This window comes from Athene cunicularia (assembly GCF_003259725.1).
Source record: "Athene cunicularia isolate RWA chromosome 1 unlocalized genomic scaffold, athCun1 chr1_part1, whole genome shotgun sequence".
Classification (NCBI taxonomy): Eukaryota; Metazoa; Chordata; class Aves; order Strigiformes; family Strigidae; genus Athene; species Athene cunicularia.
The window spans coordinates 21,197,035-21,221,370 of NW_020799091.1; the positions used below are offsets into that span (position 1 = coordinate 21,197,035).

A 24,336-nucleotide genomic window follows, 5' to 3' on the forward strand; every position below is an offset into this window, starting at 1 on the left:
ACGTAACAACTGCTTGCCTCCCCGCCCCGCTGCCTTGCCCTCGGGTTCGGCCGGTGCCGGTGGGAGGGATCAGGCAGGTGCGTGTGGGAGAGCGGCTCCCCCCGGCTGGCTTTGGGGGTCACCCCCGTGGGTCACTTCAGCATCGGGCTTGGTGCGGGGTCTCTGGCCCTCCCTGCCCAAAGTCAGGCTGGGAGGAGGGTGGTAGCGCTCTCCGGAGTAGTGCCCTTGGACGGGGTCTGCCAACCAACCTATGCTGAGTTTCAGCTCTTAGAAGTTTTAAATGTATCGGCTGAGATACTACATTAGAAAAAAAAAAAAAAGCAACTGTATCTAAATTATCTGCAACTGTGAGCAGAAATTGCTTCTGAATTTTTTTCTCAAGGCTTCTTCAGCCTTCATACACAGCCCCTTCCCAAATGGTGAGAGTTCACACTGAGTTCACACTGCCCACATACCATGCAGAGTAGCATTGCTGTTCCTGGTCCGGTATGCATCTTCCTAATGTGTGGTCCCATAGTTAGATGGTGTTTGCAGCAAACTGATATTTAGTAATCATTCTGTTTGTAGGTAAAGCATCACTTGACAGCTAGGAAAAGATGCTCCTTCAGAAAGTCATACCCCTTTAAATGAGTATTTTAAGCTTGGTTGCATTATTGATTTCTGTCATAAACCTGGCATTCGTTTACATTAAATGTCTCAACTACTAAATGGTCACAACCATATTTTTTCTGAAATTAAGATGCAACCATGCTGAACGTCCTGTATATAGCTTTTTAGTGCTTGATGCGTGTTTCAGGAACTGCTGTCTTGCTAGGTGTGGTGAGCTTGTGCCACTGAGCAGTATTATCTCTGTAGTTGGTAGCTTGTCAGTGTCTTACATTAACACAGCACTGTTATGTCTACTCTTCCAGGAGGAGCCTATAAAATTGCTTAATACTTTCTAGTGAAAGACGCTATTTCCAGATTTTGATCATTTTGTTAAACTTCAGTTGTTCACGCTGAAGTCTTGGCACTTTTTTTTTTTTTCTTTACAGGTAGATACATCTTGGAGAGATTCAGTAGTGATAAGTTGATCTTTGTTATTTTTCTTTTGGACGGAGTTAGGTACAAAATACACATTTTTTTTTCCTTGTGCAAAAGGAAATCACTAAAATATATAAACCTAAGGGGATTCAGTCTTGGGAAGAAGGTTCATAGTTTGGCTTGGGTGTAAAACCTCCTATATTAGGGCTGTTCTTATAAGAAAGAGATTCAGAATTTGCTCAAGCCCTAAATCTACGAAAAAACCCTCAGAATTTGTGTGTGCTCAGAGGTTGATACTGCTGAGCAGTTAAATTATTTGAAAAACTTGCTTCTCTTTGGATGTGTCAAGGTTTAAAACTATGTAGAGCTGTCTGTAATTCCACTCATTGTGAGGAGTGAGGGCACCAAGAATGGACAAACCCACTCCAGTGTTATCAGTGATTATGTACTGGGAAACCCCCACCTCATATGAAGTTATAGGAGGCAAAAGCTTGGTCTGGTAGAAGAAGATCTTACAGGAAGGAGATGAGGAATAAAGAGCAAGTAAAGGAAGGAGAGAGAAGTTAAAGTGGAATAGCCAGGGAAAGGGCCCAGTCTCACTTCTAAGCTTCCTTGTTTTGGTGTACATTTGTGAAACATACAAGATAATAGTTGTTCAAAATCTGGAGTTGATTGTATAGATACTGACAAGCTAATACCTAAAATCCTTACCTTATTGATGACCCATAGTGTTAACAGTATGATTTCCAAGTGGGTGGAATGTAAGTTTTATTTCTGTGAATGTAGGCAGTAGTACACAAAGTTGTATCAAATAATAAAGTTCTGAGGTAAAGAACATGAAGTTGGGAATTACTGAAAGTCACCCACCTGTACAATCTCACTGACTGTTTTCCCTAATTCAAAAGTATTTGGTAGTCTTCAGTTATGTGGCTGTGGATGTCACCTTCTCTTATGTCTTCCTGACTGGACCCCAGCCTCATTCAGTGAACAGAAGCAGATAATGCTCATTGAGTAATTAACTGTGTAGTCCTATTTATTGTTTAAAGTGGGTCAGTGCCTTATTCTAACATGCATGCTACTCTAATCCTGCTTTGAGTACAGGATTATTAATTTACTTATAGGTTTTTCTGTGGTAATCGCAAAAGCTCACCAAATACCGACTTATTTTCACGACATTGGGTGATAAGGAGAAGATGAACGATGAAAATACAAGAAATATTCCAGTGCAGAAGTATTTCAGTATGAGAGTATGAAGTAGAATGAGCAGGTGACATCCTCAGAGCTGACCAGGAAGTTCATTCTGTGCCATAGATATTTTGGATACAAACATCTGACAGGGATTCCAGAAGTGATCCAATATTCTTGGAAGAAAACTCTACATGAGATTATTAAATGAGGAAAAAATCATCTCTGAATCAGACTCATCTTTCCCTACATATGGCTGAGAGCCTGCTGGGGAAATCCTGCTTTATCCTTGCCTCATGCTTATGCTCTTGTCAACATATCCACTGCCGTTCAGTGTCAAAGATGAGGTAGTGGGCTAAATGTGGCTTTTTATGATCTTGGGAAATGAGACTGACCATGCCAATGAGCTCTGCCTGCTCTCAGAAGCTAGCACTGCTGCCCCCCACCTCCAAACTGCTTAACATTTGGAGCACATGTGTTTAAAGCACCATTCCTACTTCTCCCCCCAGAGCTGTGAGTGCTCAGCCTTCTGTGTGGTTCACCTGCCATACATAAGGTGGCCAGCTGACTGTCTACAAAATAGGAAACACAATTGGTATTACCTGTCTAAAGTTTGATTTGAAAAAAAAAAAAAAAATCCTTTTCGTGTAGGACCTCTGTAACATAAAAAGGGTAAAGAAAAAAATAGAAGAAAGTTTTCTCTAGATTTCTTAGCTGCTAAAATCTGCACATGCTGCTTTTCTAATTGACCTATGTCCCATGTGTCAGCCCAGAAAGGAGCAGTGGACTAGTACCAAATCTGAGAAGTCTCTACAGGGGGCAGAGGTGGGGAAATGACTGTCACTCATCATTTAGGTAAAAAGATAGGATTGATTAGTAAGATTTTTAAGGAATAGTCCAAGGCAGGATGGGTAGGGAGCATAACAGTGTGAAAAATTTCCCTTGTATCTGCTGTCCTCTCTGGCACTTCCCAACTTCTGTAAAACACAAACTGTCAGTCTGCTTTGCTGCATGCTGCTGGCTCATTCCTAGGGCGCTGTCCCTTGACGCTGTGTGAGGCAGGATCTAGAGAAAAATGTCATCACGGTATTAAAATGTGTCATGTCTGTAAAAAGTTGGACAAGTTGCACAGGAAACTGCAATTGTATTTGTTAGCTTTTGATAGTTTAACAGATGTAATATTCTTTTGCATATAGACCTCATGTATGAATAGATACAAGCTGAGGTATGGCTCTGAACATTTCTTAACTTCCACCACGCATTTTTCCATAAAGTATAAGATACATAGCAGTCACTCTTTCTTTCATCTTGTCTTTGATTCCTATAAATATGACCAAACCACTGAGGCATTGAGCTGAGGAGCTCCAGGTGCTCTTGGGACCCTGCGCAGCAGCATCGGTGGGTGGGTGAGTGGGTGCTGATGTCCGTGGAGCTGGCCACGGCAGAAGTGCTGCTGCTGCCTGAGATTCCCCATGCTAGAGGTCAGCTCACCCTCTCTTCCTGAGATATTTTCACCTGGTTCTTTACCAGAAGACCTTTCTCAAAGGCCTAGAAAATCTGTAGTTGAAATATAGGCCTGTGTTTCTGTGAGATGCCCGTGATACTTTCCTGTTTCTCCATGGGTGCTGAGGAAGCCTGTCTGTGAATAGACTTTGTTGCTAGCCTGTGAGAAGGTGGAAAGGGACATCAAGGCTTGGATTGCATTGGATTAGCCTAATGAAAACATAGCTTTTTTTCACAATCCACCCCATCTGCGTGTTATGCAGCCAGTCATAGCAGTAGTGGATAGTGGCCACCCCTGTGGCAACTCTGTATGCAATCTCTTGGTGGTTAGCTTAGTGAGCATTACAGTTTTGTGAAATCCAGAAATATGCTAGGCTTGGAGTGGAAAGACCTATACATGTATATATTTTATGCTTTTTAGAAGGTGTTTAAGTTCCTTTTTAAACAAAATGAAGCGGTGGATATACAAAAAATGGAAAGATAATCTATTCAGCAAAACAGGTACTAAAGGTAATCTGCTGGATTACACTTTTTAATGCAATGAAACAATGGTTAGGATTATTCTAAATATGTTTTTTTCTTATTTTTTGGTAGCATTTCAGTATTTACAGCTTAAAGTATTTAGAAACAGACAGTTATCTCAGACTTTTAAATATAAATATAGTTGTGGTATGTCACATACTGGTCACTTTCCCCTTGGTGTTGATTCTTTGTATGCAGAAAATAGGTATTATAGTAAAGGTGTATGGTTGAGAATTCTTCTTCCAAACCTGTTTGTACTTTTTGCAAGTGATGCTGGATTAGTTGTTGTATACCTCACTTTTCTTTTTAGAGACATGTTTCTCCTTTTAGGTTTTCTGATGCCTTTTCTGGGAGTTGATAAATGATACAATTTTAATCTTGTTTTGCTCTGAATATTTCTAAGAAATAGGAAGACAATTCTGAGAATTGAAGAGACATTTGGGACATTTGGAGACAGAGACAATTGAGAATTGAAGAGTAAAAACAATAACCAGTTAGAGATGCGTGGGAGAAAATGAAAATTACTGATTTTACTTAATCACTTTGTCTCATATGTCAGCTCCAGAAACCAGGAAATTATAGACATGTTTTTTTTTTTTTCACTTTGACATGTTTCATGTGGAAATGAAATTGGGGGCTAAGGAAAAAGGAGGAAAGGAAACATTCCTCAATCTGCAAATTTTTATGGGATTTTGAAGGGCAGTATTAGCATATGAAACAAAAAAATTACACTATTAATTGGCTTTGGTTGTATCTGTTTATATGCTTTGTGGGTTTTTCCTTATTGTATGGAAATCATTCAAAGTCCAGATATTCCACAGGAGTTACAGATACCTGAGGAATACTGGTAACTATTTGTTTCTGGTAGTACCCACCCTGTGTTGGGTATTGGAAGAATGTAAAGAAAGCACTGTTACTGTTGTAATTGTTTTTTCTGCTTCAAAAGCAAAAAAATGAAAAGGAGTGTGTGTGTGGGATAGTTATGTTATGTGAGCAAACTATATGCTATATCTTAATAATTTGAAGTTTTGATAATGTTTTTTAAGATACAGAGCATCCCCAATTAGTTTCCATCTAGCAGGTATTAGATAACTGATTTTTTGTAGGTATCACTGTAGGAGTGGGCCTTCAGGAAGGATTTGAATGCCCAGAAAATAGTGACCTTGGGGACCAGCTCAGAAAGAGTTCCATGTGTAAGGAACCACCTAGAAGCAAATTTAGACTGCTGCGGGAAAAGTGGACAAATGGTAAGTGAGGATGGGGTGATAAACATAGGCAGAAGCACTTCTGTAGAGCCTCAAAAGCAGAAAACACTCTCGGTTGTGAGACAGCTGATGAAAAGGGGGTCAGTGGAGGGATTTAGATAGTAAGCTGATGTGGCTGATGTTTTCCTGATCTGTTGCTTTCTAGTAAAGATGTAATGCATTACACCACCAGAAAAATGGTGTGGTGAATCACTGTGTATCGGAGTTAAGAGTAGATCATGCTTTATGTGTGTGTGCGCACGTGTATGTTTGTTCCATTGGTCTTTCAGGAGTTAAAATTTTAAGTTCTGATTATGTGATTGTTCTGTTTGATCTTCAAAGGTATTTTGTGCTTAGAACTTATTTGTATTTTTTAATTTGCTTCCTTTTACTCCTGACTTTTTTTCTTTTTAATTTGAGAATAGAAACAAAGTACAGATATATGAAAGTGAGAGTGGAGACATGCATTGTACAAGTTGTTGTCAGGCTGGTTATGTGATATGCAGTTCCTGTAGTCAGTGGGTAGCTTCCCTCAACTTCAGTTGGTCTAATGCTGATGCAACTGGCAGGGAGACCTTTCCTTGCTTTTATGCATTCTCCCTCACTGCTGTGAAAAATATCCTAATGTTCTGTTCAGGTTATCTGCACATGTTCCACACAACTATTTTATCCCCCCCCATGCAGTTTATTGAATCATTTGATCCAATGTATTAGGAATTGTGAAAGCTTTTGGAGTGAGCAAGCTCTGAAAGCCATGATATTAAGTAATTGCATTACTTTGAATTGTTGTTTCTGATAACAGAGTAGTTCTGATGGCTCTGTTGAAAAAGTATAAATTTTAATTTGTATTATCACAGTGCTTTTGGACTTGGTCCATGATAAGGAGTCCTGCTGCTCTAGAATCTGTACTGAGATTTTTACAGAGCAAAAGGATGGCACCTACCCTTTTTTTTCAGTCCGTATCAGATGTTTCTATGATATGTGAGATAAATTTAAAAAAAAACACCTCAAAACCAGAAGACAGCCCAGTTCATTTAATATTATGGTAAATATTGCTGTTTTCCTTTGCTTGCCCATGAATATCTCATCGCCTAGTGGGAGTGTTTGTAAATAAGGCAGCATTTCCCAAACTGTTTTGCTTTTCAGCCAGCTTGGTTCGTTTGTGCTGTCTGCCCTCCAACTGCACTCTCCGTCAGGGCATCCTAACCCAGGCTTGTGCTTCTCCTTTTGCCTCTCATGCCTGGGGGTGTCGTTCACTGTGTCGTCATTATTTCAGTGATTCCTTGTCTCCATTTGAAAAACGTTGCATTAAATGAGAGAGGCATAAAAATACTGGAGAATCAACTTTCCCTAGCAAGTTGCAACTGTAGTGGCACCATAGAGAAAGCGATACTGACATGCACATGCTAGTATGTATAGTGCTTGTGAACTGTTTGAGAGGTGTACAAGTGAGGCTAGCACCTCAAGCACTGGATTATTTCCTGATACAAACATGTCAGTACAAACCAAAGTAGGACAAGCATAAACTCCTCTGACACCTCAGAGCTTCTAGGAGACTAAAAGGAGACAAGTCTTAAACGACTTGCCATAGATAGACTTTGTATAAAAGTTTTACTGTTCTTGTCTCAATATTAGAATAGCTATCTCTGTGTAAAATTCCACTGGAGTACAGCACTGTAGTTTTTACTGCTTTATATGTACATGAGATAACACCTTGTCTTTTCTATGCACATGTATGCGATGAACTTATGCTTCAGTTTACCAAGCTGTGTTGAGATGAAAAATGCCTGCACTGTAATTGTGCTAGGAGTTTAAATCAAAATTTCTTCTAGGTATGAGCTTTTTCCCAGCATAAAAACAAATAATTGTAGCACAGGTTTTTAAGCACTGATAATAGCAAAATGAATTATTTCAATCCATAAATCCAGAAATCTTTAAATTGTTTTGAAAAATACATAAAAAACCCTCTGTTTTGATCTTACTTCAGCCCATTTCTTTTTGGGGCAATATATTACATTACTGTAAAGAATCCTTTTTTAATGTTAAAAACAGTTTCTGAGATGGTCACTGCTGGTATTAAGTTTAAAAGAAGCAGTATAGGATATTGCAGTATTTGTTTACTGGTTAGTAAAATGTTAGAATGAAAATATCGGAAACGCCATCTTTTCATAGTATTAGTATTCAGATAGTGTTAGTATTAGACAGGATGAGCATTAAACTAAAACCAACTGAAACCCACTGATTCTGTTGAAGCATGTGTATTGAGTTCATTACAGTAGTACTCAAGCACTTAAGCTCTGATGAGATCCTTTGTTCCTGAAAAATGGCTTTGTAATAAGTAAGGCAAAAATAGCTATCATGTTTTTTTCTCTTTGGTGCCTGCATCTGACGGGAAGCCTACTTTCTGCTAAAATTCTGTGGGAGAAGAATTATATAAGAAGATATTTATTTTTAATTGCAGTTGTCACATTAAGCTGCAGTGTTACTCACCAAGCAAAAATTATTAGATAATGTGTGTATGAAAAGTAGAAAATGTCTTCTGAATTTCTCAAGATGTTTTATTTAATTTCTTTCCAGAACTGCTGGGGTATGTAACTTCTGGCTTTAATATTGATGGAATTTAGAAATTTCTTCTTGTTTTCACATATGTGCTTATGTAACGTGTTAGCGTTTTTTTTCCCCACTGGATTGATTCCTAGTTGTTCCCTCGCACATCCATCTTTTCTTCTCAGACCTGCCTAGTCAACCTTTCTACTTATATAAGGAAGTTACTGCTTCTCTCCAAGGAAGAGTCTGTTGAAAATGTGAACTTCAATGCGTGGATAGTGCAGTTACAAAATGGAAGGGCATGTTCCTTTGACAAAAATAGCCAATTCAAGACTTTCTTAAAATTATTGTCTAAACTTACTTACCTAAAGTTATAATCAAGGCTTTAAAAAAGACATAAACCTCAGAAGTAGTTTTCTATTTGTCATTCTGATAGCATTGCATGCAGAGTGTTTGAAAGTGCATGATTGCAATTGTTATGTAGGAAAGATCTGAACAGACAAATTGAATGTGAATGCAGGGACTGATGTAAATTAAGAAACACATGAGTATAAAAACTTTATAAGGACTAGGATCTTCTGTCACTTTTCATTTTGGGCTTTTTTTTTTTTAAAAAAAAAAAACCAAAAAAACAAAACAAAACAACCACACTGCTCATGTGGTGAAGTGTGCCCACTTCTGAAGACCAGTCTCCTATGGATTGCTTATGATAAATCACTTTCCTTTTTTCATGCTCTGAACTACTGTGGTCTTCCAGAAGCAAGTGAGAATTTATGGTTTGCCAAATGTTTCGCAGAAGGAGGATAAAAGCCTTCTACTACTTATGGAGAAGGCCAGGTGCCAAATACAGTAAAACTGCCTTAGCTGTTTAGGTATTTGCTGAGCTTTCATCACTGTAACAGCTGAATGTCCTTTCTTTGAACAGAAATGAAGTGTGTAGTGAGCACTTTTTTGGTTCTGTAGGAAATGTAGGATTTACTTTTTCTTTATACCTGTGTAAGCTACGTCTTTGCTGGTCTTGATTTTCTTGCTTATTACTATAGAGAAGTTAGTTTAAGGAAACTACTACTGAGTTTTCTCCTGAAGACAGTAGTTGTACTTACCACTTACAGAGCATTCTGTTCCAAATATGAGCTACTGCCAAGAAAACTTTCCTCTGGTCCAGTGAGCTTACTTTCTGATGGTTTTATTTTGATTGTTCCTGTGGAGTGTGTTTTCTTGTGGTCTTGGTCCCTTAGCTAGAGGTGTGTTTTCAGAATGTTTGAAAGAGAACAATAGAAAGCCTCATAGCTGAAAGCCACCCTGAAATTTCTGTTGTTAGTGAAGCAGATGGAACACCAGTAGAATTCAGTGGTATGATGGTGGATCAGCTCTGGAGTACAGCAATTTGTGGTAACCCCACAAAGAGGCTGATCAGCATGGCCAAACCACTTCAGGAGAGAGATAATCTTCATACAGCTAGATAAAAGAAAATGTTCTGGAGTAGCTTTTGCTTTCTGGAGTGCTCAGGTTGGTGTACCAACAGAAAGCCTAAATTGTAGCTTTGAGCAGCTTTAAGTGGTTTGGATTGGCTAGTTTAGCAAATACTAGCAGTGGAAAGGCAACAGTGTTTGAGCAGTGTTAAAGATCAACTTCATGATTCTTGGTGGCATCCTCAGCCTTGCTCAGCTCTGGGCTTGCTGCCCAAAGCCTGCTTCTGCTTGCAGCTTGAGCTGCCTGATGCTGAGGATGCTTCAGCCAGGGCAGGAGCAGAGAACCTGGTGCAGTATTTGTGCGCTAGCAAGCCTACCTGTACTGACTCCAGTGCTTTGTTTGGGTAACTGCAGCTGTATCAGGTGTCTTGAATTATTGGAGGTCAGCTCTGGGGTTTCTTCATGCAGAGGATACATTGCTGCTGAATGTGGTGAAACCTGAAAGCTGCCACTTGCCTCTTTCCAGTTTTAAGTATTCTGCGCATTAACTGTATCTATCCAACAGAGAAATGAAGGTATGTGGGTTCTCACATTGACTATACGGTAGTGAGGAGCAGTGGGAGAGGTGGAAAGAATTGGCTGTTACTTAATTCCTCAACAAAGGCTGAAGGCTTTGTAAAGCTGATGATGTAATCTGAGGGAGTTGCTTGCTAGTTTGTTAAAAATTGGATAGAATTTGGAGTTTCTGACAGAAGTATAAGATGAAATGGCAGATAATTCTGCTGAAATGATATGGTATACCTTGAAGTGATGTTGTTCCTGGAAATGAAACAGTTTTTCTTGGTCTTTTACAGTCAAAATGTAGCATAAAAACTACAGCAGTTTTTGATAATGGGTGAAATGCAGGCAGAGAAAGCCATATTGGAAATGCATTTTTTAAATAAATAAAAACAGTAGTGTGAACCTTGAATAATTTATGGACAAACTAGACTGAAACTACTCATAATTAAAAATTGATTTGCTATCTTTTTGTTTCAGTGTATGAATGAGTCCTAGTATATTTCATGATGCCAGAAAATGATTGTGTTTAACATTTTAACCTTCATAGTGTGAGTTAGGGACTGACTGTAGTAGGTAGGATGAAGACAGTAATTGATGTTACTGCGGACATTAATACTTTCCCTGATACAATAGTTCAACCATAAAATACTTTTCTTAGGCTTTTGAATGTAAATTTCCTAAGTGAAAGCAAAAGAGGGACAGATGTTTAAAAGACAAACTTAAAAAGCTTTTTCCTTTTTAGGGCTATAGCAAGAGGACTTCTGAAGTTTCTATGTGGCTGCTCCTTTGCAAATATGAAGGAGGATCTAGGGCATGGATAGTGGATGGAGTTTTATTTTCTTATTCTCTTAGCTATCTTTTAAAACTTTTAAAGAAAAACTCATGTTGCAATTCATTAGTAATTAGCATCTTTAAAGTTCCTTATGTGTCTCCCTCAAACCTGCAGAGTATACAGATAATGTTCAAGATTTGACAGCAATGCTTTTAAGAATCTTTTTCTCTTGCGAAGGTGATATGTATTGCCACCGAGGTATTCTGTTTACTTGATCTTTCTCACATACAGCTTTCCATTTGAGGTGCTGTTGGTGTTACCCCTAGTCTGCTAGTTCATACAGCTCTGGTCTCAGGGAGTGCAGCTGGGCAGTGTTTCCATCAGTCTTGTAGTATGGATGCTGCTAGTCATTTTTCTCTTTCAGCCCTTCCTATGATTTCATCTGGCTGTACTTCTTTTGCTGTTTCCTGTGCCTACAGCATGGAAATGGCTTACCAGGTTATGTAGTCTTTTGGAGGGAAAATTCCCATTCTGATGAAATTTTAGTGGTTATGATCTGCATTCCTTTAGCTCTGCGCAGAGTTGCATTTTATTTCCTTTGAGGATTAGGATCAGGAAGTTGTTTCCGGGTGTCACTGGCTGGCTGTGAGTTCTCCCAGAAGTTCAAGTTGGATAGTTTGGTACAGGATGTTCTTTAGAGTTGGATGTGTGCCTTCCTACCTTGGGAGCTACTGATTACTCATGCCTGTTGGTTTGCAGTGGCCTGGCCATACTGATTAGTGTCTTTATAATTTGCTGTGAGTGTTTTTGCGGAAGCTTAATTTGAACTGCAGCTTGTATATCATTGTAAACTTTTTTTTAAATCAAAGTAATACCTGCTGGAATGTTTTGTGTTAATTATGAGTGAGTTTTATTGTTCTTTGTAGTTTCATAGTATTGAATTCATTTATTTGTGGTTAAAATGCTGTACTTGTATGTCAAGGCCCTTATTTCTAGACAGGGATTAATTTCTTCTTACATCCTTCACACTTGCTTTCAGTCTAGAAGATTATTTTGGCCACATTTCATGAAATTGTTGCCACATTGAGATAGTATGAGATAATGAAAATAGTCTTATGCTCTTAAGGAAGCTTGTAAAATATTTGTGATTTGTGTGAAAGGACTTGAGATATTTTTAAATGTACATTTTTCTATGTTACCCTTTAAAAGAACCAGTACATCCAGTTAAAAACTCACCCAGACAGATATATTTCCAAGATAGTTATGCAAGAATATAGGGCGCTTTTTTTAATAAGCTTGCCTTCTCATTTTTAAAATTGATTTATTTTCTTTCTGATATCATTACTTTCCTTGTTGTTCTTTCTTCTAAAGTTCTTTCTCCTCATTGTCTTTGTCAAAGCTTTTCAATTTTCTGTCTCTGCATTTGTGCTATAACTTCATGATGCATATGCAGTTGTTTAGCAACCTCTTTCATAAAGTTTCTTTTTCATTCTGTGCACTGATATGTTTTTAGTTGTTTCTCTGAGAAGATAGGTTTGAAATACAGTATTACCTACCTTTTCCTATTCTCCTCCTGCCAAAAAAATAGGTAAGAGATATTAGCAAATAAACACATGGTAAATGAAATTGTTTCTGAAACATTTTTCTTTTTTCTTTTAGTTCCTGGAATAGATGGCAGTGGATTAGCTGATGCTAGTCTCACAGATTCCTACTTTAGCACCAGCTTCATTGGCGTAAATGGATTTGGAAGTCCCGCTGAAACAAAGTATCCCATGATGCAGGTAATAGCAGTGGATTGTGTAGTGGTTTTTTAGTTCTGGCTGGCCTTACACAAAGAAGGGAAAACTATACAAGAGGCAGGAAAAATGAAGCCTTCTGTAACGTGTCATCTTGTAGTATATACACAGTATATACTCACTTAAATCTTGTAAATGGAAATGAAACAATATAATTGCTTTAAAATTAACCTGTTTTTATTGACACTTACCTGAGCTGGTGTGTTGGGTTTTGCCATGTGTTCTTAGATTTCTTTTTACGCTCATAGCTTATTTTGATAGACTTTTACTAAATATATAAAAAAATAGATTTTGAAATATTTCAAAGATCAAAGTCAGTGTAGCAAAATGTGAACTGTCAAACCTGTAAATTACTAGGCAAAAGTTTCAGAATTTGTAAACTTAGTCTCTGGTGGCATTCAGTTATGTTGAATTCACATTTAAATATTTTGAAATGTTTTGTTTTTACAGTGTTCTGCAGATGTCAGCATAGGAACTCTCATGAGGTGGAATTTATTGTGTAGGTAGTGTTATACAAAATTTACACCAAAAGGTTGTCATATTTAAATCCTAAATGAGTATCTATTGAATTAACACATGAACTACTATAATAATACCCTCAAAATGTTATGCTTTTTAAAAGTTGAAAAGAAGATGGTCTTCCCTGTACTCAAGGTTTAACAAACCAGTTTCTGGTAAATGAAAGAGAGCGCAAGTCAAACAGTTCGCACTGAGTCCTGACAACAACTCTCTTCTTTTATATCAAGGAAACTCTCCTTATGAGCTTACTTTGATCTCAGTTGTGGCTGTATTATGGATTGAAAAATAACTCATCAAAAGGTGGGAAATAATTAGGTGTGTTCCCTTTTTTCTTTTCTCTTTTTACTGCATGTTTTCAAGAAGGCTGGATTTTCTAATTCAACAGAATTGCAAAACTATGGAAATGTTTATCACTGACAGTGATGTATGATTTAAAAATAAAAATTTTATCCTCTGATTCCGGAGTGTACTACTGAAGCTGGAAGTTACAAATTTTGGTTGTCACTGAGATCATACGATTTTATCCTTTTAGCACAAAATCATTGTTTTGTATCCTTAAACTGCATTCTACAGCAACACTGGTGTCTTTCTAAACACAAATTTTCATTATAACTGTTTATTCTAGAAAGACTAAGCATGCATCTAACATGAATGAACATGGAATTTTTATATACTCTACTAATGCCTGTGAGATTACAGTCAAGGCATATTGTTTCTCTGTGAGAAAAGAGAAGAAATTCATGTGCCTCTTACTCATTGGAGGCTAAAGGAAGTTACTTTTGAAGGATTTAATCAGTATTGAGAAAGTGATTACAGACATTAAACTATGGTTTAGAAAGTATTCTTATATTGAGTTTGTTTTCCTTTGAATCATGTGATTTAGAGTTCTTGTTTGCATAGGTGAAGCTGGTAATGCTGTCTGTTTTGATTGTGTCAGCTTCTAAATTAAGTCCATACTAACAAAGTTTAGCCAATTGGAATGCGTTTTTCCATGTCATTCAGCCCTTTGGAGAACAAGGTGAGGGAAAAATCTTAGTGACTTTTACTTTAAATAATACTAATATTTTATAGTTTGGAAGAGAGACTTTAAAGTTGGTAGATTGGTGTTTGTGTGAAGGGATATACCTTTTGCTCTCTGAATATTTGCCCAGATTTTGTCACTTGATTAAACCTTTGCAAAACTGGTTTGTATAGACCCACTGGAGACTTCCTAGATGTTAGATAATTCCCCAAAGATGTAGTCTGCGTTGGCATGTTCCAGCTTGAATACATTCTTGCAGTTACAGCTTTGGCCTAACATAGGCCTTGCTTGAACTCCAAGCAGGAATGCTGATCTGCTTCGTTTCCCTCTTTCCTTTTCTTCCACCTCAGACTGAAGCAGCATGAAAGTGGATCTGTATGTAATGAAAAAGAGCTGCATCTGTGTTAACTGGAGCAGAAGGGTGTGTAAGGGAAAAGAGACTTATGTTGTGGGCTTAGAGAAACTGAGCTGAAGATAAGTGAATAAGGAACTAGGAAAGGCTGAGCAAAAGGACTGAAACTGAGAGAAGGTGCTGGTGGGACACTCACAAAATGGGGACTGGAAATACACAGAAATTGGGACAAAGAAACAAGATGGCATAATGAAAAGCTGGGGCAAAGTAGGGTGGAGAGAACAAATCCATGTGCCTATTTCTCTTCAGATCCTTGAATCAAACTAAAGACACTGAAAATTTAGTGTTCTGCTATTGATGAAACATCAGAAGTCTTCTGTTAAATACCTTATTAGCTCTCAGTTTTGCTTTGCATATGATAACATCAGTTCCATTTCTGAGTTACTTAGTAATTTCTAGTGGATCTGTGCAGTTCACAAATATATGCATCAGTGATGCAATATAAGGAACCTTTTTCAGCTTGTTTTTTAAACCAGGGCAATCGTACAAGCATGCAAATAAACACACTGCTAGAAAAACACTAGTAAGATACTGCTTGATCATAAGAAATATTAAGTTTAGTTGCCAGTGCAGCCTTGAGGTTATATATTGAGATGTATACCTCATAACGTCTAATTTTTTCAGTGGGAAAATTATAAGTGTGACTTATTCAGGACACAAGATGTGTGGTGCCTGTGTAATGAGCATCCATTTGATAGTCGATTAAGTGTTCGTTGTACAGTTCCATGCCTTACTTTTGCATGATGTTCACATCCTTCTCATGAAGACTGTTAGTTGGCAGTGTGCTTTCCTGTGCAGGTTACAGTTACTGCATCCAACTTTGTGGAATACTTTCCTTATGAAAGAAGAAATTAGTCTGCATTTTATAGAGACATGGGAAGAAAAAGGATGGCAATTAAACGAAAAAAAAAAACCCCACCCAAAAACGAACAGTGCTGGCAAAGTAGGGACCCCAGAGTTTTTGAACCTAACCTGTACAGCTGGAAGGTGAGGAATGGAGTTCATGACCACCTGGAGAAAGCTTGTTCTAAGTTGTTGCTTAACTGGCCTCAATCTAACAAAGACAAAGTCAGTCTCTTCTGGGTAATGCTTGTTTTCTTTTACCATGAAATAATCTTTATGCAGTTCTTACTTTAGTCCCTAGATGCCTTCCAACGTAACCATCAGGGATTCCATGGATGTGTCGTCTTGACTATTCCTAATTAATCTCCAGAATGTATTTGCCATGTGCAACAAGTAAAACTGAGGTTTGTTATAAAGAGTATGTGATTGTGTATATTTGGGTTATCATAACACATATGTAAAAGAGCCAAATTACCTCAAGCAAAGCTATATCCAAGTTTGGCAATTGTCAGGCTTTTGTGTGCAGTGCATAACCTGTGTTACGGTGTTAAGCAGTGAAAGGAAGGAAAGATGAATTGCATCATGATGAATTGCAGAGGGGATATGCTGCTTTGATCATAAGTAATGTAGGTGACTAGTGGTCAACATTTCTGCAGAACAGGTGTTTGGCTCTGAGATTTCATTTTTATGTGTTGACGAATATTTTATGAGATCTAGAACATCTCATTGGGGTTAGATTAGTGGTGAAGATGCAGTTAATGGCAGTGCTGATTTTGCAGTGGAAAAGAGTAAAAATCTGTGATACAGTTCAGAAGAGGTATGAAGTAGCTATGGCTTTAATTCTTTTTTTTTTTCTTCCTTTCTGAAAAATAATCTCTTTGCCTCATCCTTCTACTCCTCCCATCTCAAAGGACTTTGCTGTTAGCCAACCTTTTATTGACCCCCCGTTGGCCTCTTCTGTTGTTGCTAACTAGTTTCCTATTGATTGTTGTTGTCTCCTGTTCTCATTGGTTTGTATTTTCCCATAATACAATTTTGTTTCATGTGTCTTTTCTTCCCTGAACCTGCATGTGCTTTTAAATACTAAATTAGCAGTATTGGATTCCATCTTATCAAAGTGTGTATTTTCTGTTTTCTCTTCTCTGACTACTAACAGAGCATGCCTGCTCAACACATGGCCCACAGGCTGCATGCTGTCCTTGAAGCTGTTCTTTTTCTTTTTGGCATAGAAGCAGCTGCCAAGATACAGTTAGAGGTGTGGTTAAAGAAGCAGCTCATTGCTTTTGGCTTTCCAGCAGTGAGGAGGCTGGAGCTGGCTGGCTGGAATGCCTCTGATGCTTGGCTCTTTGCTCAGTAGCTCTGTGTGTTCCACTTGGCTAACTAGTTGTGTTCCTCTGGCATTAGTGCTGCTCCTTGACTTGTGGAAGTGGCTTGATCAAAGACACAGGTGGTGCAGAAAGGAGCTTTAGTAGTATTATGCTAGGATATTAAAAGGATATTATAGCAGGATGAGGCAGAGGAGTATTTTGATGTTAAAGCTTTTAGTGTCATATTAGAATTTAGCAATTTGGTTGTAAGAGCAGTAGTAGAACAGTAGAAGGTACATGTTGCTTCCTAGGAATCCAGTTTTCCTTATTTTGATGGGATGAGGTTTATGTAGAGGTAGGTTATGTAGAAAGTAAGAATCACAACTTTTCAGTGCATCACCCTGATCAAAATAAAAAAGGAGGTAACAGTCTTCAGTGTTAATGTTGGCAAAGCCAAGCAATGGAGAAGAATTGGTCTTGCTTGCGTTCACCATGCTAATGGGCATGCTAAGCATTCTTGAAAAGCCTGAGAAGTAGAGACCATGCTCACTTCAAAGTCTTGCAGCTGAACAAACACAAAGACCTTTGTTCCCATTGCTGCATCTGCCAAGAGTCAAGTAATAAAACTTTCCTTATAGCACAGAAGCTAGTAAATGTCTTCAATTTTTGACTGTTGAGACTGAGTGGAACTACAGTCATGCTATTTTAAATATAAAATTATGCAGTTGTTTGCATAATGCTTTCTGAAGAAATCCAGTTGCTTTAGTTCAAACACTTGTGAATGAGACATGCTGTAGATGGTGCCAAATATGCTAACTGTTGAAGACAAGTTTTGGATTGTTTAGAAAGGAAAGCAAAAGGTATCACCCTTTGTAGGTCACAGAATCTGACAACACCGCAATCATCTTTTGCAGGATCACTTCTTTTATAGAGTAATTAACTTTATTCTAAAAATTACAAAATAATATTCTAAAATACAGTTCCAGTAGAGCAGTAATAAGATGAAAATAATAGCTTGTTACATACTACAAAATATTTTGAGATAACACACTTAGCACAGGAATGACCCTGAGGAAAGTACATATTTTCCAGGGTTATGGTGGGGAGTACGGAGACAGAGGGAACAAATGCCATCTTTTAGGTATTTTGGGGAAGAGAAATGGTGAAGAAAGCAAAAATCCTCACTTAAGATATGTCTTGTAACATAAGCGATGTAAAATTAGATCTAATTGTGTACAACAAAGCTATATTCATCCTATATCTTGAGAATTTTGTAACTATATACTTTAGTGCAGGGAGATGAAAGCAAAGCAAACTTAAGTGTGGCTATAATTTTGTGTTTCTCTGCTGAACATTGAAGGGTGAAGGCAAAGTAGTGTATAACCTTAGAAGATAGGAATATTTCTTGTAACACTTCTCTTCCTAGCATACTGCACCAAGGAGGTATTGAAAAGATGAATGGCATCCTGGGCTGTGTAAAGTAAAGCACTACTAAGAAATCGAGGTGATCCTTTCCCTCTGCTCAGCACTGATGAAGTCACACTGGAGTGTTGGGCTTCTCAGTACATGAGACATGGACATATTGAAGAGAGTCCAGTGAAAGACCACAGAGATGATGAGGGGACTGGAGCATCTCTCTTGTGAGAAAAGGCTGAGAGCTGGGACTGTTCGACCTGGAGAAGGCTCTGGGAATGTCATCCATGCACATATATCTGAAAGGGAGGCTGCAAAGAGTGTGGAGTCAGGTTCTGTTCAGTGGTGCCCAGTGACAGGACCAGAGATAATGGGCACAAACTAAAACACAGGAGGTTCCCTCTGACCTCCAGGAAATACTTTTTCACTGTGAGTGTTAGCGCTACACAGGTTGCCCAGGGAAGTGGAGGAGTCTCCATCCTTGGAGATACTCAAAAGCTGTCTGGACATGGTCCTAGGCAACCAGCTGTAGGTGGCCCTGCTCAAGCAGGAGGGCTGGATCAGTTGGCTTCCAGAAGTCTCTTCCTACCACAACCTCTCTGTGAGTCTGTGAGAAATATCTAATCCTCAAAACTATTATTAAAATATGAACCTAATATGTAAATGATTTTTACAGTGGTGCTGGTGATCTGCTATCAGTGTTGCCTTAAAGTCTGTGTGAATATAATACTTTTTTTAAAAGACCTTAAGTTGCAGTGGTTCTGAATAGGAAATGTTAGTGTGCAATAGGCTCCCTTATGTTTAGGTAAGATAATGATTCACTTTGACAAAAGTTTCATTTTTGACACAGCATCTTTTCACACTGTCTTTTTCTAAGTGGAGATGAGTTACTTTGATTAATCCTGGTGCTTGAAGAAAGAGTAAAAACTTCTGAACGAGTATATTCCCATCCTGTAACTTAATTGCTTGAATATTCAGGAATTAACACAGTATTCTGAAAAAACTTTATTTCTTGATTTGTCTGTGAAATTAAAGAGCGTGTATTTTGTTACTAGTAGAAAGTTCAACAGTGGAAGAATTTTAAGCTGAAGCCTCAGGTTAAATCCTTGGACAGGGATGAATGTGACAGTTTTGTTCTGCAGCAGCTTTCTTTTAAGATGTGAACAGAAACAACTTCTTAATCCCTTTAAAGGGAGAGGGGCAGGATGTATGCCAGTCAGCCTAGTTGAATTTTAACTAGTGCTTAAAGAACCTCAATAAATCATAGCAATAGGCAGGCAAAGCAAAAGAGTTTATGTGGAACTGAGTGACATTGGTGTGGTGCTTGATTATGGGAAAGTTGTCTTTACATATAAACTTCCACATGGTGAAAGTCATGATGTGCTAAAAAAGTCTGAAGCTCTCATATGTGCATGCTTGCCTTGCCTGGCAGGCTTAATAGGAATGAATAGTTCATTTTCTTCTCCTGTTAATGGTTGCTCTTACCTTTCTGGAGCTTTCATCCTTTGGGTTTGAGGTTTTTGTGATTGCATTCTTCTTGAAATTGAATATTTTTCATACAAAAATAGTTCAGCACCATTAGAAGAGATTGAGAAGCATTATTTAAAATCAAAACTGCCTTCTGGAAAACGTATACAGTAACATATAGTACTTGGGTTTTCTTTTCTTTTTTTCTTTAAAGATATTTTCAGGTGGACTTGATAGAATTCAGATACAGGAATAACCTACATTAAGACAAAATGCTTTTGGGTGTGGTAGCAATTTTTAATATTACAACAAGTGTAAAAATCCTTTGCTGATTACGTGCAGGTCTTCTATGAATAATGTTGAGGTAAGAAGCTTGTGCATATGTAGTAGAAGTGAGCAAAACAAAAAAATCGTGAGGAGTAAAGTGAAGGTTTTTAACTTTATTCAAGGTACAGATTACAAGCAGTTGTTAAAGCAAGAGCTGTCCATGATTGGTGAGAGAAGCTTTGGTTTTTCAGAATCCTGGTTCATGTAAAACATGTTTGCACCTTGAATGAGACTTGATTTTGTAAAAGCACAATTGATGTTTATAGGCTTTGTTTACACTGCTTTCAGAATCCTGAACAAAGTGTTCTGTTGCAATCTGTCTTGCACGCACTATATGTTTTTAGTGATCATATCAGCACTATTTTCATCATTGCAGCCACCTATTCACATTGCAAGTCTGTTGATTGAATGTTAGCTCCTGTACTAGAATATTGGTATAAAAGTGCTTGGTTCCAAGTTTAATCCATACACTTAACCACCTTTGGTACCAACCCAGATCTTGATACCATATTTATTCCTGTTCTGACAGACCTTTTGAATTAAAATTGTTATGAAAATCTGAGAGTTATCAATAGACATTAACACTATTTTTGTCTACACCTGGACCGATTTTGTGCAAAACTGAAAGGTCCCCTTTAAGAAATTTTTTCCTAAAGCTTTTTCTCTTATAAGGATCAGTGTGGAAAAAGAAGGGATAGATTATAGGGTTGTTTTTCAAATATTTGTGAAAAACTATTTAACTTCCCTTCCTGACTAAGTAATGGAAATAATATGACATATGAATAGTTAAACTACTCTAATCCAGAAATTATTTATTTTGATGTATTCTTATTCTTACTTTGATGATAGTGGACAGAGGAGGAACATTCTTGAACTTAACAAGATTGTTAATTTAGTATGGGTCTCCCAAAGTGTTAATCTTGTTTTGTAGAAATAGGTGAACTTTGTTTCACTAGAGGCATCCCTTCTGTATAAAGAATTAATTGTTGATCACTAACCTTTTGGTGAGAGGTACATTGTGTCAGTTCACTGTATTTAGGAACGTGAGATACCTGGAATCAAAATCAGGAAAGAGAGTGTAGCAAATGGCTTTCCTCATTTAGGTCTTGAAAAAGCTGAAAGTTTACTTAGTATTTACATATGTACGGATGTTATGTATTGTTCTAGGACATCTGCATGTGCTATAGTTCTGCTTCATCTAGTACTATGTACTTGTATGGAATGAAGAGTTGTATCAGAGAAGCCTGAGTGACTGTAGAACGTTTGCTGTAGCAAAGGAGCACAGATGATGGAAATAATACATGGGGGAATAAAGTATTGAGGGATTGAGCATGTTGTTGCAAGGGTAATGTTTGATGATACCTGCTGAGGTATCCAAATTTTATGAAATCTTGATATTCAAGTTACTAAGTTACTTTTCTAATTACTGCAGGCTAATATTTATTTATTTATTTATTTATTTACAACTTGCTTTCCACACAGAACTTACTTTACACAATCTATTTGCTCTTTTAGATAAGAGTATTAAAAGCTGCTGCTTCTGGTGAAGTCAGTAATAGTATGAAAGCTGCAAATGTTGAGAAACTTGACTTGCTATACTATATTGGATAACATACCAGCTTCTGTTGGTTCTCCTCTGTTCTTACCAAATTTACTCCAGAATATTGATCTTACTGGTCAAGAATTAGATGAAGTGGCATTGAAGTATAATTTAGTAAGCTTCTTGACCTTTGCCACCAACATTGAGATTGGCCATGGAAAAGTGTAAGTGTAAAGAGCAACTCCAGTGATCAGTTTCGAGTCTTAGTCCGTGTCTAGACTACTAAATTAAACATGCCTGGAAACCTTCCTTGATGCTTAGGGCCAGCTGGCACAAAAAGGCCTGTTTGTGCTGGTGTATGCTTGCTTGGTAAAGCAGAGGCTGCATGCAAACTGTCTATTTGAAGGGATTTCCAACCTTTTCACCGCTCAATAGTGCCTGGAAATTGGCTGGGAGACTCCTTGTTGATGTGGGCCAAAAGCATGCCAGGGAATATTTTAACAAATTACCGGTCAGCTCTCTCAGTGATGGAGAACACTTCCTGACTTTGCTTTGCTTTTCTTCTCACACTTTTTCTTCCTGTTGGGACACTGGTCAAAGTAAATAATAAACAGGAGTAAGACAAGACACTCCTAAACTTTTCTATCAAAGCAGTGGTAGCTCTCAGAGCAGCATTGCCTCATTTAGTCCCGTTCATTGCTAGCCTATATCTCAAGAGGAATGTAGGAGAAGCAGGTAGAGCCTAGGAGGAATGTTGCGAGAATTTCAGATGTCCTGCTGGCTTACAAGATTCACTGATTTTGCTGAAAGGTCTCAAAGGTTTTGTTTTTAAAAAGAATCTATTAAATGCTCTACTAATTTGCATATTTTTAATTGGAAAAGTTTCATGTTATAATAGTGTATAATAAAGGGAGTTGTTGTTCCAGGAGTACAACATGAAAGAATGTTTAAAGGAGATAAGTAATTGTCTTATCGAACACTTTGACAACATACAGGAAGAGAACCATAGGTTTGGTAGATCCTTCCAAGTAAGAAAACTCAAGTAGAAACCTCACGCGTGAAATGCTTTATTTTACTATAAATGTTTGTCAGCTACAAATCACTGTCTGCTTAGAGTATTTACTAAGCGGGGAATGAGCACAGGTTTCATAACCTGTTCTTAAAATTTTCTGAATGTCATCCTCAATGCCTTCACTGTTTTATAGCTTCATTTTACATGTACAATTTTGTCTTTTTTTTCAGAGGATGACAAATAGCAGCAGCTCCCCTAGCCTTCTCAATGACAGTGCCAAGCAGTACGCAGGCCATGGTATGTACTTTTAAAATATTGCGTATTAGAAGTATGTTTGGAAATTTAAGAAATTCACTTCCACAAAACTTAGGCTTAAGAGTGTGGTTTTTCTCCTCTGACTTGAGATGCAGTAAACTTTATTTTTTAACAGTAGTATATTGTGTGATTATTTTTAATACAAAGATGAAGTGCTATTGAACTTAAATTTTCAGTAGTCTTTTTGCTCCAGTGGGGAAAAACTAATTAAAAAAAAAAAATCATTATTGGTCTTGTCACTTCCAGTGAAATGCTAGTTTGGATATCAACTGATAGCTTAAGCATTTATTTTGTCCCACAATAGCATCCCTTTTTATTGTGCTTTTCAAATGAATAATTGTGTGGAATGAATGTACATGTTTTTATTCTTAAATTTAGGGTGTACATTTCACAGAACTTGTATTTCAACTCATTATTTGAAAAAGATACTAAGTTTTGTTCTGTAGGCAATACTTCACCTCTTATAATTTTTTCCCTGCTATAGGGAATGTGGTTTTCAACTGAACAAAATATTTCTGTAGTGCAGGCCTACATATTCTTTAAGTTATTCTGGAGGGTATATTGAACTTCTGCAACGGGCTTCTCAGAATCACTGCAGATTATTTCAGCTGTAGCTGTCGAACTGAGCTCTTTAAAGAAGAGGGTATTACTCCCTTATGGCAAGGGCATACATTTAAAATACATTTCTGCTCTGAAAATTGCCGTGTAAATGATGTTCTAGAAGTCCATTTGCATGTCTGACCCTGCAGCTAGTCTACTTACTAGGGTTATAATTTTTTAAGCATGATAGTAACTACTATAAAATTAACTTGCTTGAAAGTCAAGATTTGTAGGGGTTTTTATCTTTTCTCCTTCCTCCTGGTTTATTTCCAGTAGGTTTTGTGATAATTCTGCTTCTTTTGTCCCACTGAGCTATTCAAGGCAGTGGAGATCTTCAGTTTTAAATGCAGTCAGAGTTTGACTGTGACAGGCCAGATAGTGATGGTGATGCATGCAAAGGAGAGAAACCAGACTGACTTTTGGAAACCAGTTTAAATTCTGTTGTCTCAAGTCCTTTTCTTCCCCCTTCTTTCTGCCCCACCAAGCTGTGGTTCACTTGTAGAATTACCCTTTTCAGGAGTATTGATTAATGTTGAAGAAAGTGTTTACAGCTGGCAGTCATCTGCTGATTTGACAGCTCTACCCATGCAGTTTGGAGTTTTAAGTTGCAGCTGTGGTTGTTCAGTTTTTGGTGCTTCAACTCTGGGAAGAATACACAGGGACAAAGAAAAAGCAATAAAAAGCTACTAACAGCATGTGGACTTTTGCTACTCCTACTTCTGATTTAAATTTGTGCACAACAGTGACAGGACACATCCACATCATTATTTGTAAGACTATGTTATACAGAAGATTACTAATTTCAGGTAACTGGAGATTTGAAGGCTTTGAAATATTAGATGGACATTAAATAGTGTCAACAGCAATTAAACTTACAAAATTCTGCTAATGAGTACCATTTCAATTGAGCACTTGCACTGAATCTAATAAATGCTGCCATTTTTAGCAGTGTGGTTGCTAAACATAGTTTTATCAAAAGAATTTTTTCCATACAG

General features: G+C 37.6%; 1 protein-coding gene across 4 annotated transcripts in view; it reads left to right on the forward strand.

Moving 5' to 3' along the window:
* The first annotated feature begins 5,345 nt into the window (after positions 1–5,345).
* The window catches only part of PAN3 (poly(A) specific ribonuclease subunit PAN3), a 93,740-nt gene continuing 74,749 nt past the window's right edge, over positions 5,346–24,336 (forward strand). For all 4 annotated transcript variants that reach the window (XM_026858366.1, XM_026858342.1, XM_026858360.1 and 1 more), the window contains exons 1-3: positions 5,346–5,480; positions 12,429–12,550; positions 22,657–22,723. In XM_026858366.1, coding sequence (XP_026714167.1) covers positions 5,423–5,480; positions 12,429–12,550; positions 22,657–22,723 — 247 coding nt within the window. In that variant the 5' untranslated portion in view covers positions 5,346–5,422. The remainder of the gene's footprint in view (positions 5,481–12,428; positions 12,551–22,656; positions 22,724–24,336) is intronic.